Raw genomic sequence first — 12998 nt, forward strand, 5'->3', positions numbered from 1 at the left:
GAAAACTCATTTGTACAGAATATAACTTTCTGTATAGGAAATCAATGAGAAGGTGGAGTCAAACCATTAGAACTAATAGAATACTCTTTCTGGCTGTATGGAAGGCATACTAAAATCAGGGTGTTTTTATACACCAGCACTAAGTAATCAAAAAGTATAGTAGAAAAAACAGTATTTATAACAGCTCCACAAATCATGGGGTACATAGAACTATATGTAATTCACATATTTAAGATCTGTATTTTTTTGCGATGGAGTCTCACTCGCTCACTCAAGCTGGAGTGCAGTGGTGGTATCTCAGCTCGCTTCAACCTCTGCCTCCTGAGTTCAGGCGATTCTCCTGCCTCAGCCTCCTGAGTAGCTGGGACTACAGGTGCACGCCACCACACCTGGCTAATTTTTGTATTTTTTAGTAGAGATGGGGTTTTACTATGTTGGCCAGGCTGGTCTTGAACTCCTGACATCAGGTGATCTGGCTGCCTCGGCCTTCCAGAATGCTGAGATTGCAGGCGTGAGCCACCATGTCTGGCCAAATGCTTAAGATCTTTATGGAGAAAATTATAATTATAACATGGTATTGAAGGACATCCAAGAAGACTTGAATAAGTGGAGAGCTATGTTATTGTTTTCATAGTAGTAAAATAAAACCTTGCGTAAGTCCTCATTCTACCACATGTTAACTAACCCTCTAGCTGATAATACAAACACTCACTGCAGGATTTTATTTATAAGGGCTCTAGAATAAAATATGAGTTATTCACACTAACATCACCTGTTAAGTAATATTCTGAACTAGTTAATGCAGGTTTTCATTGTGTTGTGGTTGGTCTCATAACTAGGTTGAGTTTTTCTCCTCTGCTAAGAGGAAACAGTACTGAAGTTGTTTTTCTTGTGGCATTTGTATTATAAAAACTTGGTGTAGGGGTGGAGCGCAAAGCTCCAGCCCACTGAATGTCTGCCAGTTAAGATGATGTTGGGTTAGGTTATATCTGGTTACTGTCCTGGGAAAATGACTTTTATAGAGATGGGCTTCCAGGTGGTTTTAAAATTTATCTTTCTATTGACATTTGTAGGTCAATTATATATGTGGACTAAATTTACAAATAAACTTGTGTGTCCAAACCAAATTACTAATATGACAAAATATTTCCAAATTCATCTAAGTTCAATATAATTCTATTTAAAAATGTTAAAGGATATGTTACGGAATTTGACAAGCTGATATTAAAGCTGAATAGTAATAGGCCAAGAGTAACAAAGAAAAATTTGAAGAAGTATAAGGTAAGAAGACTTACTCTACCAGGTATTTTGACTCATTAAAACTAGCCTGATTACAACCGCCTGATCTTTTCCTACACGTCTGCTCCATCCACAAGGTTCCCCACTTAAGCCAGTAATCTTCGAGTCAGCCATAACCCTCTCTTTCTCTCAAACTCTGTGTCAAATCTGTCAGGAAATCCTTTTGGCTCTATCTTCAAAATATATCCAGATTCTAATCATGACCCATGACTTCCTCCACCACCACTTGGTCTAAACCACCATTATCTCTCACCTGGATTACAGCCATAGTTTCTTAACCATTCACTGCATCTGTGCTTGGTTCACTCTAGTCTATTCTCAACCGAGGACAGCCAGAGTGATTTTGTAAAACATAAGTTTTATCATTTCCTCTCGCGCTCAAAACTCCAACGTGGCTACCCATTTTACTCAGAGTAAAATCCATAGTCCTTAATGATCCCACAAGGTCCTACACTATCTGGCTTATCTGATCTTTGTCCTGCTACTTCCTCCTTGTTTATTCCACTCAAGCCACACTGGCTTCCTTCCTGCCCCTGAGAAATAGCAGGCACATTCTTGTTGCCCCTGTAGGACTGCTTTCTCTGCCCCTTGCTGGGGATATCTGAATGGGTGAGTGCCTCACTGCCTCCATGGCTTTGTTTGCAGTCACCTTCCCTTGGAGGCTCACCCTATTTAAAATTGTGCCTTCCCAGCCCACCTGATCTCTCTGACCTGCTCTGCTTTTCTTTTCATTTTTTATAGCTCTTTTTACCTTCAAACTATGTCATCTACCTAGGATTTTTGGTGTTTTTAATCTTTTTCCCACTAGAGTATACACACTAAACAGGGTAGGATCTTGTTTGCTTTGTTCACTCATTTATCCTGGGTGCTTAGAGCACTTCCTGGCATATAGTAGGCACTGAAAAAATATTTGTTGAATAAATGATGAAAAAACAGTATAGGATTGGTGCAGGAATAGACAAATGAATGGAGCATAACAGAAAGCCCAGAAACGGGACTACTTACAACGATGTCATATAAAGGTAACATTGGAGATAAGTGGGAGAAATAATGGATTATTTAATAACAATTTATTTGGGATTCTTGGTTATGAATATGGAAAAAAGTAAACTGAATCCCCACCTCACCCCCTACACAAAAATTATTTCCATATGGTCTAACAACCTAAAATTAAGCTTAAAATTTTAAAGCTTCTGAAAATATAGGATATTATCTTTATCTTTATATATGGATGGACTTCTTATACAAGGTACAGAAAACATAAATGATAGAGGAAAAGATAGAGAAATTTAAGAACATTCAAATTTAAAACATCTGTATGACAATAGACATAAGTGAAGGGAAAAGCAAATCAGATATGAGATAATATCTGTAATCATATAACTGGCAAAAAATAGCATTCAAAACATAAAAATTGCAACAAACCAAGAAAAATATAAGAACCCAATAGAAAAATGAACAGAGGCACTTTATAAACGAGTGTACGTGAGTGGCCCATATACTATGTGAAGAGATGCTCAACCTCAGTGGTGATTAGCTATGTATATAACATAATTTTTTTTTTTTAAGATGAAGTTTTGCTCTGTTGCCAGGCTGGAGTGCAGTAGTGCAGTCTCGGCTTATTGCAACCTCTGCCTCCCAGGTACAAGCAATTCTTCTGCCTCAGCCTAATGAGTAGCTGGGACTACAGGCATGTACCACCATGCCCAGCTAATTTTTGTGTTTTTAGGAGAGACGGGGTTTCACCATATTGGCCAGGATGGCCTCGATCTCTTGACCTTGTGATCCACCTGCCTTGGCCTCCCAAAGTGCCGGGATTACAGGCATGAGCCACCACCCCTGGCTCGAAATATGATTTTAAGCCCATCCAGTTGGCAAATATTTATATACCTTGTAACACCAAATGCTTGCAAGGCTGTGGCACAACAGAGATTCTCCTACACTGCTTATAGGACGATTGCACCTGGCAAACTCCTTTTGCCTACTTGTCCCTGTAGCAGTGATCCCAGAGTGCCCAGGCAATGGCTGTATCTTATAACTCAATGGAGTCTTGCTATATTCCCAGATAAAAGTGTACTGTTTTGGGGACTAGGACCTCTAACTCTACAGAGCCAAGAGTGTGGGAACAAAAGCTACAAAGTCTCCCGATGGGTCCCTGAGATAGTAAATGAAGTCAATCCTGTTTCTCTCCTTTGCTTTCCAAACACGTGTATTATTCGTTTGGGGAACATGGTGTGTCCCTACCTTTGGAGTGTTTGATTCAGTGTCCTGGAGTCCGGCACCCACCTGCACAGAGTTTGTTCTCTGAACTGGTGCTGTGGCTGTGCCTTGGGGCTATTCCAGTGCTTTTTCAGGACGGCAGTTCCTGGTGACGTGCAGTAAAATAAAACAGGTAGAAACCGGCTGTGGGCTCACTGCTGCATTTTCCTTGCTGCAGAGTGAGTTGCTTGGTCTGATGGATGTTATTTATGGGACAGAAGTTGGCCAAGACCCTGAAGGCAGGAAGGTCAAACACATGCCAAGAATACATGTGCGTGAGTGTAAGAACACATCACTGGCCCTTTCAGCATGGAAGGGGCCCGGTGTAATCCTGTGCCACCTTATGGTGGGTTGGTCCTCTCAAGGAGTGGTGCTGTATGAGGCACTTGGTGACAGTCTCTGTTGCTGGCCATTTGGACATTTGGTGGTGGCAGTAGCTAGGTGGACCTTGGTGAGCGGGTGTGCATGCTGTTGGGCCATGTGTAACCTATCTCTGCCATTGTGGCCAGTTCGTTCCTGCATCCATCACGCAGGTACTAGGGTAGCCAGTGAAGACACTGGCTGGCATCCCCTGGCTGGGCCCCTTTCCATGCTTTGTGGATGAGTGCCTCTTTCATGGTAGATGCCCTCTGGCTGGCATTATCATGTGGTAAAGAGATCTTCATGCTGCATACTCACTCCCACATGTCCACCTATGTCCCTCTACCCCAGATTTCCTAATTCTTCCTCTTCCAGTCTTTGTGTTTCTGGCCTCTGACTAGGCAGCCAAGCCACTTGCTGCTGCCCTTGAGTCCACAGCTGTCCTGAACTTGGGCTATTCTTCCCTCTCTGAAGGAACCAGTTGGGAGGATTTTTCCCTTACCCCTGTCTTTCCTGGCCACTCTAGAGTAAGGCTGCAGTGGAGCTGCCCTGCATTTCCAGCCTGCACCCATATAACAAACCAACCATTCAACACCCCCCCCCCGCACCCCCATCCCCCAAATCGGCCTTTCTCTCTGCCCCCAGCTGGTTTTACAGGATCGCCACACAGCCGTAGGTGCGAAGTGAGGGAGGGAGTTGGTGCAGCCTGGTGGGTGCTGGGGGAGTCTGGCTTCCTATTCGTGCAGCTCACGCGTGCCCTCTGGTCCTGCTTGTGCATGATTCCCGATGTACAACTTCCTCTTTATGATAGACGGTGGCTGTAGCCCCTTGACCTTATAATCTGGTGGGTCTGATGGGACTTACCTTTTGATGGGAAATTTCAGCCACATCATCCCCTAGTGTTCCATGGCTGACATGGTGTGCACTGTGCAGTATGCTTCATTATCACCCATGTCATGATCTCGAAGTGCTTTTTCCCATTAAACTAGGCTTCTTGGTGAAATGGTCGATTCTGGGACTGGGGTAGGAAATGTGCAAGGTGAGTCTGGGACATCCTGTCAAACCAGAGAGCAAAGAAGCTATGAGACAACTGAGGAGAAGGAGCCAATTTGAAGAGGGTCTCACTGGCCAAAGATATGACTGCTGAAGCTTACATGAGAGCAGTAATTGAAACGATCAAATATGTTTAAATGAATATGTTTGTGATGATGTTTAAAAAACTCTTCGATTAGCCTGGGAGATAGCAAGTTCGTCATCCTGAGGACACTATGTAAATGGATTAAGCAAGCATTTATGTTCCCTGTCCCTTGTGAATTGTACCACTGAGTAACAAAGTAGTAGCTGAGGGGAAGCTTTTCATTATAAGGTACGAAAATGAAGTGATAGAATTAGAAGATCACTATTTTGCAACTCTCCAGGAATTAATACATCTAGGCATTGAGCACCCATCAGTGCTAACTAGCCATGAAAGAGACAACTAGACATTTTGTGCTTTCTAATCAAAGACCATCCATAGCCCCACCTCTAGTCTTGCCCAGAGGATCAAGTCTGAGTCTGATGAAGCCTCTGGATCCAATTGTCAACTTGCAGAAAGCTGTCCTCTGAGGACGGTTGTGTGAATTGAATTGCACCATGAGAACAGTCCTCAGAATCCACAGTGTGAGAAACTGAACAGGTCAAGTAGACTGTGATCTTCAAGGGATAAGGTCAAAGGAAAAGAATGGGGACAATGCGTTGATTAAAATGACTTAAAGACAGCCGGATGTGGTGGCTCACGCCTGTAATCCCAGCACTTTGGGAGGCTGAGGGGGGCAGATCACCTGAGGTCAGGAGTTCGAGACCAGCCTGGCCAACATGGCGAAACCCCATCTCTACTAAAAACACAAAATTAGCCGGGCATGGTAGTACGCGCTTGTAATCCCAGCTACTAGGGAGGGTGCGGCAGAAGAATTGCTTGAACCTGGGAGGTGGAGGTTGCAGTGAGCCGAGATTGCACCACTAAACTCCAGCCTGGGTGACAGACGGAGACTCCATCTCAAAAAAAAAAAGAACTTAAAGACGTATCAAATTTAAAAAAATGAGCAAGACTATAATGTTAGGGGTGGACACTTAGATGATAAAGTGTAAGAAACATAGGAAGTGATTACTGTGAAAGTCAGATAACGGTTGCTTTTTGGGCTATAAGGTTTCTGTTGGGATTGGAGTGTAGCACACATGGTGGAGGCATGTCTAGGGTAGATGGCAAACTTCTGGTTCTTGACCCAGGTGGTGGTTGTAAGGGTGTTTGCCTAATAACAGTGCATTGAAATATATGTTTGTTTTGTGTGGTTTTTTTGCATCAGTTTTGTTTTATAACAAAAGGCTAAAAATAAGTATTTAAAGAAAATAGTGCATACTATATTTTATTTGCTGATATTCATAATGATTACCAGATTATTGAAATTTATGAGTAATTTTGCTATAAATAAGCCTGTTTTCTTTGTTTAAACACACACACACACATTTTCACACTCACACCTTCAAAGCCACATAATAGAATGTTTAGGTTAAACCTGCAGCCGCTAGTTGAAATGTTGCTTCATGGAGTTTTATCCTCCTAACAACCTGTGTCCTAAGTCACATTCCTCTCCAGAAATGTGGACATTGACCATATTCCAGTCCCTGAGACGCTGTTTCAGCCACACGTGGCACCCCAGACCCTTGCCCACCTGCATCCTGGTCATTCATCCTCCTCCTCATGGGGTCATTTCTTGATCCCTATTAAGCATTAAAAGGGGATTAAATATCTCTCTGCTTGCAGCTAATGTTTTGCTTGGTTTGGCCAAGAACACTTTAAGTTTTAAAAACCTGGGGCCATTGGAGTGGGACCATGGGCAAAGGTCAGGACAGGCTAGCTACTAAAATGGCCTGCCACGGACCTTGTACGTGAAGGTTGAAGGATTCTGGTGCTCTCTGGTGCCATCGCTGTTAGTCGTTGTGCAGCACAGAAATATTTTATTCAACAAACTCTGCAGACTCCTGAACTTCAGGGGTGGGCTGCCTTCTGCCTGGTGCTCTGCACAGATCCTGGAGCTCTCGTGGTCATTTATGTGCAGTGAAGCTGCTCCACTCACCTACAGCTTGTCCTTTTCCAGAGAATCCCTATCATCCTCCCCTCATCCCAAGGAATGCAACAAAGGAAAATTAATAGTGAATGCTTTTGCCAGAGACCTGTGGATACTTAATTTTTATAGATACTCAGTAAATATTTATTTATATTCACTAGCAGCAAGCAATTCACTTGTAAACTGGTATAGTGGCGGGTAACATAAGCATAAGCAGATTCTTATGTTATTTCTTTGAATATTTTGCTTTTCTTTAAAAATGTAAATTTTTTTATTCTTAAAGTAATAGGAATTTATTACAGAAAAATTTGAAGAATGAAAAAATATTCCTAAATTGTCACCACTGTAATACAGTAGTGGTTATTATCACTTTAGTATACTTAGTATATTTTCTTCCAGTCTAATTTTGGTGTGAAAATCTTTAGTAGTTATAATAAAAGTGCATGTAATTCTGTTTTTTCCTTTTTACTTTAGCCTTAGGTAATTATGATATCACAAACATATTTCCATGTTGCAATATTATCACAACAATAATTTTTTACTGCATTGAATTTTATTATTTGGCCTTATATTTTTATTTTAACCTATTTTTGATTAACACATTTTAGCAAATAGAATATCTTTGTATAATATATAACTTTATTCAAATTGCTTTTTGGGTTTTGTTGCTTTGGATTTTTAGAGTAGAATATTGAAGAGTGTCGAGAATTTCAGTAAACTTCTAATTTATCTTTCAGCTCTGTCATGAAATCTGGTAAATCAAGTGAGTGTAGGAGTGGGAGGTGTATAGTGTATATTAATTTGCCAACTGTTGTTCCACTCAGGATCTCAGTTATACGTAACTTCATAAAGCCATATAAAATTTGAGTGAGGCAGTAATCTTTTTTACATCTAGAAGTGGGCCATAGAACACCAATTGTACTGGACAGTTTAGAAACTTATGGTAGAAAATGAAGGTTCTGTATTTGGAGCCCAAGGAAGTGCATGGCAACATTTGCGATGTGCGTGAGTGTGTGTGCTCTTGGGAGATGGGTTGTGATTTTCATCAGATGTTCAAAGAGATCCTGTGCCCACTGGTATACACACAATGTTTGCTAGTTGAATGGAATGCTGCTTTTGTGAGTTTGTTTATTGTTGTCATTCTCTCCCTGCCTCCCTTCCAAACCCTTCTCGTGAGTTCATTATATCCAGAAATAAAACTCAGAAAAATTTACTTTTGGGTAAGCAGTGATTTATCACATGCAAGTTTATAGTGATTAAAAAAATGAAAACTAAACACATATGTGACATTGTTAATTGGAAATATGCATGAATTTATGTTGATTTTGGAAGTTTTCACATTAAAATGAGTAACTTAGTGCTATACTTTGGTAAAATATTTTTTTAAAAATATGTGACCAGGGAGTGGATCATTCAGTAAATTTTCTATTGATTCAAGTTATGAAATAGATGTGGAAATATGAAAATAGTTACCCCCTTACTATGTTATTTGGAAATGTGTAGATTTACTAACTCCTTTAAATTTGAGGCCTTCTAAGTTTTTGCACAGCTAAAGCAAAGAGATATTCTATGCAAATAATTGTAAATAAAATTATTTACCAATGTGAAGAACTCTCCTTCTTTAAAAGATAAAATCTTAGTCGTTTTTGGTTATCAAATGACAGGAGCAACTTTTTTTTTTCTTCATGTAACAGGTGTATATGGATGTGCAGTGACCACTTTATTTTGAATAATCAGTATCCTTTTTTTTTCTTTTTTCTTTTTTAAGGAATGGGATGTTTCTGGGGAGCTGAAAGGAAATTCTGGGTCTTGAAAGGAGTGTATTCAACTCAAGTTGGTTTTGCAGGAGGCTATACTTCAAATCCTACTTATAAAGAAGTCTGCTCAGGTAGGAAGAATTTGCTTTATTGTATTACTAGGAGAAACAAGGGAGGGCTTGTCACTACTGTTGGGTGACAGGCTCTTTAAAATGGAAATATGTTTTTTTAAAAATGTTTCTTCAATCTTTATTATTTGTGTATATATACTTGTGAGCTTCTCACTTTATAAGTTTAGAAGATGATAATCTTCCTGTGGAGTGCACCGTTTACTTTTGCTGTGGAACAACCACTCTAAAACATGGTGGCTTAAAACAGTCATTTTATTAGCTTGTAATTCTGATGATCAGCAGTTGAGGCTGGGCTCAGCTTTATGGTTCTTCTGTTAGGCTCACCTGGGATTTGCTCATGTGGCTAAGGTCAACCTGTGGGTTGCCTGGGGGCTAGTCGGCCTAGGCTGCTTTACTCTTTGGCCTGGCAGTTGGTGCTGGCTGCTGGTTAGCACTAACTGCCAGCTGGGGTAATGGGGATGATGGACCATATGTCTTCAGCACACTGGCCTGAGCTAATTCACATGGTGGTGGATGCAGAGAACCTAAGAGCAGCAAGAGAGGATGAGGCCCATTCTCTGTTTGTGTTACGTTCACTTTTATACCATTGGCCAAAGCAAGACATATGCGCTAGCTAGACCAGAGCCAATATGGGATGGCTCCCCAAAGGCAAGGATATAGGAGGTATCAAGAATCAGGACCATTATTGCAACAATCTACCACATGAGACAGACATTTCAGATACTGGTTGTGTTTTCTGGAAGGAAAAACATTGAAAGCCATGCTATAATGCAGGGATCAGCAAACTATTGACTTGACTCATAGGCCAAATCCCACTTGCTGCCTATCTATATAAGTAAATTTTTGTTGAAGCACAGCTAGTCTCATTGTTATTATTATATATTATCTATGAGTGTTTTCATGCTACAGTTACAAGAGTTGAGTGCTTGCAACCAACTATGTGGTCTGCAAAGCCTAAAATATTGACCGTTGGGTGCTTTACAGGAAAAAAATTTGCTGACCTCTATTCTAGGCTAACAGGGTAGGCAGATGCCCTCATGGCAAATTCTGTCTCGAATACCAGATTACCTCTCTGGACTTGTTTCTGACCTTCAAGGATTTCCTTTCCTTTCCTGCCAGCTCAGATAGCATTTGAAATGTTTTTCTAAAAAAAAATTATATTCACCATTTTAAGAGGTCTTAATAGGGAGGGAGTATCTGGAGTTATAGTCCACTATTATTGATGAAAATGGGGTGTAAAATGTAAACAGTTTTATCTTTCTAAAATAAAGTCTTAAATAAGTGTGGTTTGTGGAGGATGTGCTCAGCCCTCCGAGGGCACCATGAATGATGGAGGGGAAAAGCTGGAGTTTGGGAGCTTGGTGAATAGTGAGCGTGTTGCTGTGTTTGCTACAATATGAATTCTATTTTGAAATAAAAATTGAGCTGTACAACAATGAAAATATTATAAAAATGTGCATATTCTTATTTTTTCTTGCTCTAGAGAAGGACTGAAATATTCTGATTCGTATGGAGAATGTGGTGTAACAAACAAATATTTTAATGGTTATCCTATTTTTTTTTAACTTCTGTTTCAAAATTAAATGCTTATGCATAGCTATAAATAGACTCAAATGAATCCTGGAGATCACGCAGGTGTATCCTCTCAAGTCTTAGGAATGGAAATGAGTAGATTCCTTCCTGTAATTCCAGACGTGACTTAATGGCCTAAGAGAAAAAGGTTGCTAAGAAAACCTCCAAGTATCTATTGCTTTATACCTATTATCCTCAAGCAGCAAAATGTTAACAATCAGTTAGAATATTGTGATTCCTTGTTTGCTCGAACCCTTTTCAGTTCAGCTGTTTACCTTAATAACAACATGATAATTGCCACGTGTTAAACTCATGCTATATGCCAGACACTGTAATAAGCACTTTTTCTGTCTTTGCTTTTCTCTAAGCAGTTCCATGAAGTATGTCAGCTTCTGTCTTTTACAGAGGGAGTGTAGAGGCTCAGAGAGGATAAATAACTTACCTAAGGTCATACCTAGCAGGAATCCCTACCTCATTAGCTCTCAGCTCAAAGTCTATGCCATTGACCATGGTGTAAGTCTCCCAGCTGTCATCATATCCCAGCCATTCTCCATTCATCCCTTTGCACTTTCTTCCACCAAGTCACAAATTCTCTTTCATATCTGTCCCTCTGGTATATTTTTAATTATATCATTGTGCTTTTAAATGATTAAGGAGAATGCCAAGGAAATTCTTTTGTCTTTCTTACGTTTAGAAGGAAAAAGGGCAAAGCCAGTTCATGCAAACAGCTGGTGTGTTAGTGGCCTCTAGCAAGTGGTAAAGTATGGAAACCACGGAGACTGGTAAAGAACTCGATTTGATATGAACACTACCTGCTAAGTTAACAGTAGCATTGGGAAGCATGGTTGTCATGGAAACTTGTTCCTGATTGGAAAGGGATAGTTATAGGGTCTTACCCATACACAGAAGGAGAGATGATTTCTTTCCCTAGGCTTTTTTGTTGTTGTTGTTCTGATCATAAAAGGGAAAAACAAAAAGGCAGAGAGGAGCTATGATAGAAAGGTCCCTCTGGCACAGAAGTGGTAGAGCCTTCAGATCCCTGGGAATAACAGGGAAGGAGAACAAATAAGGTCCCTAGCTAGAGTAATTATGGTAACCAACTAATTAAAGATTTTTGACCAAGGAGAGGGATGGGGGAGACATAAAGCAGGTTACACTGGCGGGCCTCCCCTCTGAAGCCTCTGGTGCTCAAAGCCTTGCTGAACAAGTCAGCCCTGGAGTGGTCTGACTTAAAAGAAGGAAAAAACAAAACAAAACAAAACAAAAAACCCCAAGGCTCTGGTAAGATGCATAGTAATTGCTGAGGTCCATTGTGGGAGAAATACTAGTCTGTACTCTAGTATTTGCGTTAATTTCAAAATTGCTTTGTCTTCTGCTTGCATTTAAGTTTGTAAAACTTTGATCACAATCCGTGAATATTTTGTAAAGATTTTTACTTTTATTTTGTCAAGAAAAGAAGCATAGAGACCTGGATTGTGTGCAGATTCCTTCTCTCATAAAGCAGTATGCTTGAGCTTAGGTACCATGTGGTTTCTTGGGGCAGATGCCAGAAATATAGGAGGAGGGGTTAGCAGAATCCACAGGGCCAGCTTTACCACCGCTCTGTGCAACCTCTTATGTGATGACGCACATCAGAGCTTCCACAAGCATTATCTCAGCACACAGGTGGGTGAACACAGGCCAAGGAACCATCGGCTCAAGTTTGCTACCCCTGCTGTGCCAGTGGGTCTGCACAGCCTCAACAGGGGAGAAGTGAGCGAGAGAGTGTGGATGTGAGTGTAGAAGCAGTGTGTGTCCAGAGAGGGTGTGGATTCATGTCCGAATGGTATTTCTATGTGGTAATGGATAGGCCAGTGACTCTGAACCCCAAATTGGAGTTGTGACTAGGCATATAGAAAAGATAACATGGCTTCTCATAGTAGCTGAGAGAGGAGGTGTCCCCATCGTGGGGTCACTAATGGGGCTGTTCATGGTGGGCAGTCTCCATTGCTTGGTGCCACTTGCACCTGACATGCGGAGAGAATACAAGGGGGCAGTCTCTTAGGAATTTAGAATAAAGTCGCCCATTGAGAATGGCAGTATAAAATCAGCCTGCTCTGAATCACAGTGGAGATGGACAGTCACTTGGAAGAGAGATTGGTTTCTGTGTCTGTAGGATTTCAGAGTAACCTAATGGAATGCCCTGACTGTGTAAAAGGAGCATAGGTCCTCAGTAGGAGGTTGGTGAGCTAGAACAGCCTAGGAGAGGGGAGGTCCTGGCCACTCTCTTGGGTGTTCTGGGCAGACCCACAGAGCCTGATACCCTGGCACTTTTAAGTTGTATCACTAACCTCGTGTTCTGATCCATACTCTGTAAAACTTTCTAATCTTTTGTCCTCCTGTGGGGATTATTTACAGAAAGAAAATGCAATGAAATCAGGTTAGTCAGGCAGACAGTTCTAATTCTTATTTAGAATTCAATAAAATGCCTCTCTGAGATATATATCTCAGTCTATTGTGAGTTTAGTCTGCACAGG

At 40.9% G+C, this 12998-nt stretch overlaps 1 protein-coding gene across 12 annotated transcripts in view; it reads left to right on the top strand.

The window, feature by feature from the left end:
• Window positions 1-12998, top strand: part of MSRA (methionine sulfoxide reductase A) — a 461700-nt gene that overhangs the window by 182470 nt on the left and 266232 nt on the right. For 10 of the 12 annotated variants that reach the window (XR_010159154.1, XR_010159155.1, XM_016959072.4 and 7 more), the window contains one exon: window positions 8791-8910. The exons of the other annotated variants lie outside the window; for them this stretch is intronic. Coding sequence is in view for 8 of the 10 variants with exons in the window: in XM_016959072.4 (XP_016814561.1) it covers window positions 8791-8910 (120 nt within the window). In the remaining 2 variants the exon portion in view is untranslated. The remainder of the gene's footprint in view (window positions 1-8790; window positions 8911-12998) is intronic. 12 annotated transcript variants of the gene reach the window in all.

The sequence above is a fragment of the Pan troglodytes genome, chromosome 7 (assembly GCF_028858775.2).
Source record: "Pan troglodytes isolate AG18354 chromosome 7, NHGRI_mPanTro3-v2.0_pri, whole genome shotgun sequence".
NCBI lineage: Eukaryota > Metazoa > Chordata > Mammalia > Primates > Hominidae > Pan > Pan troglodytes.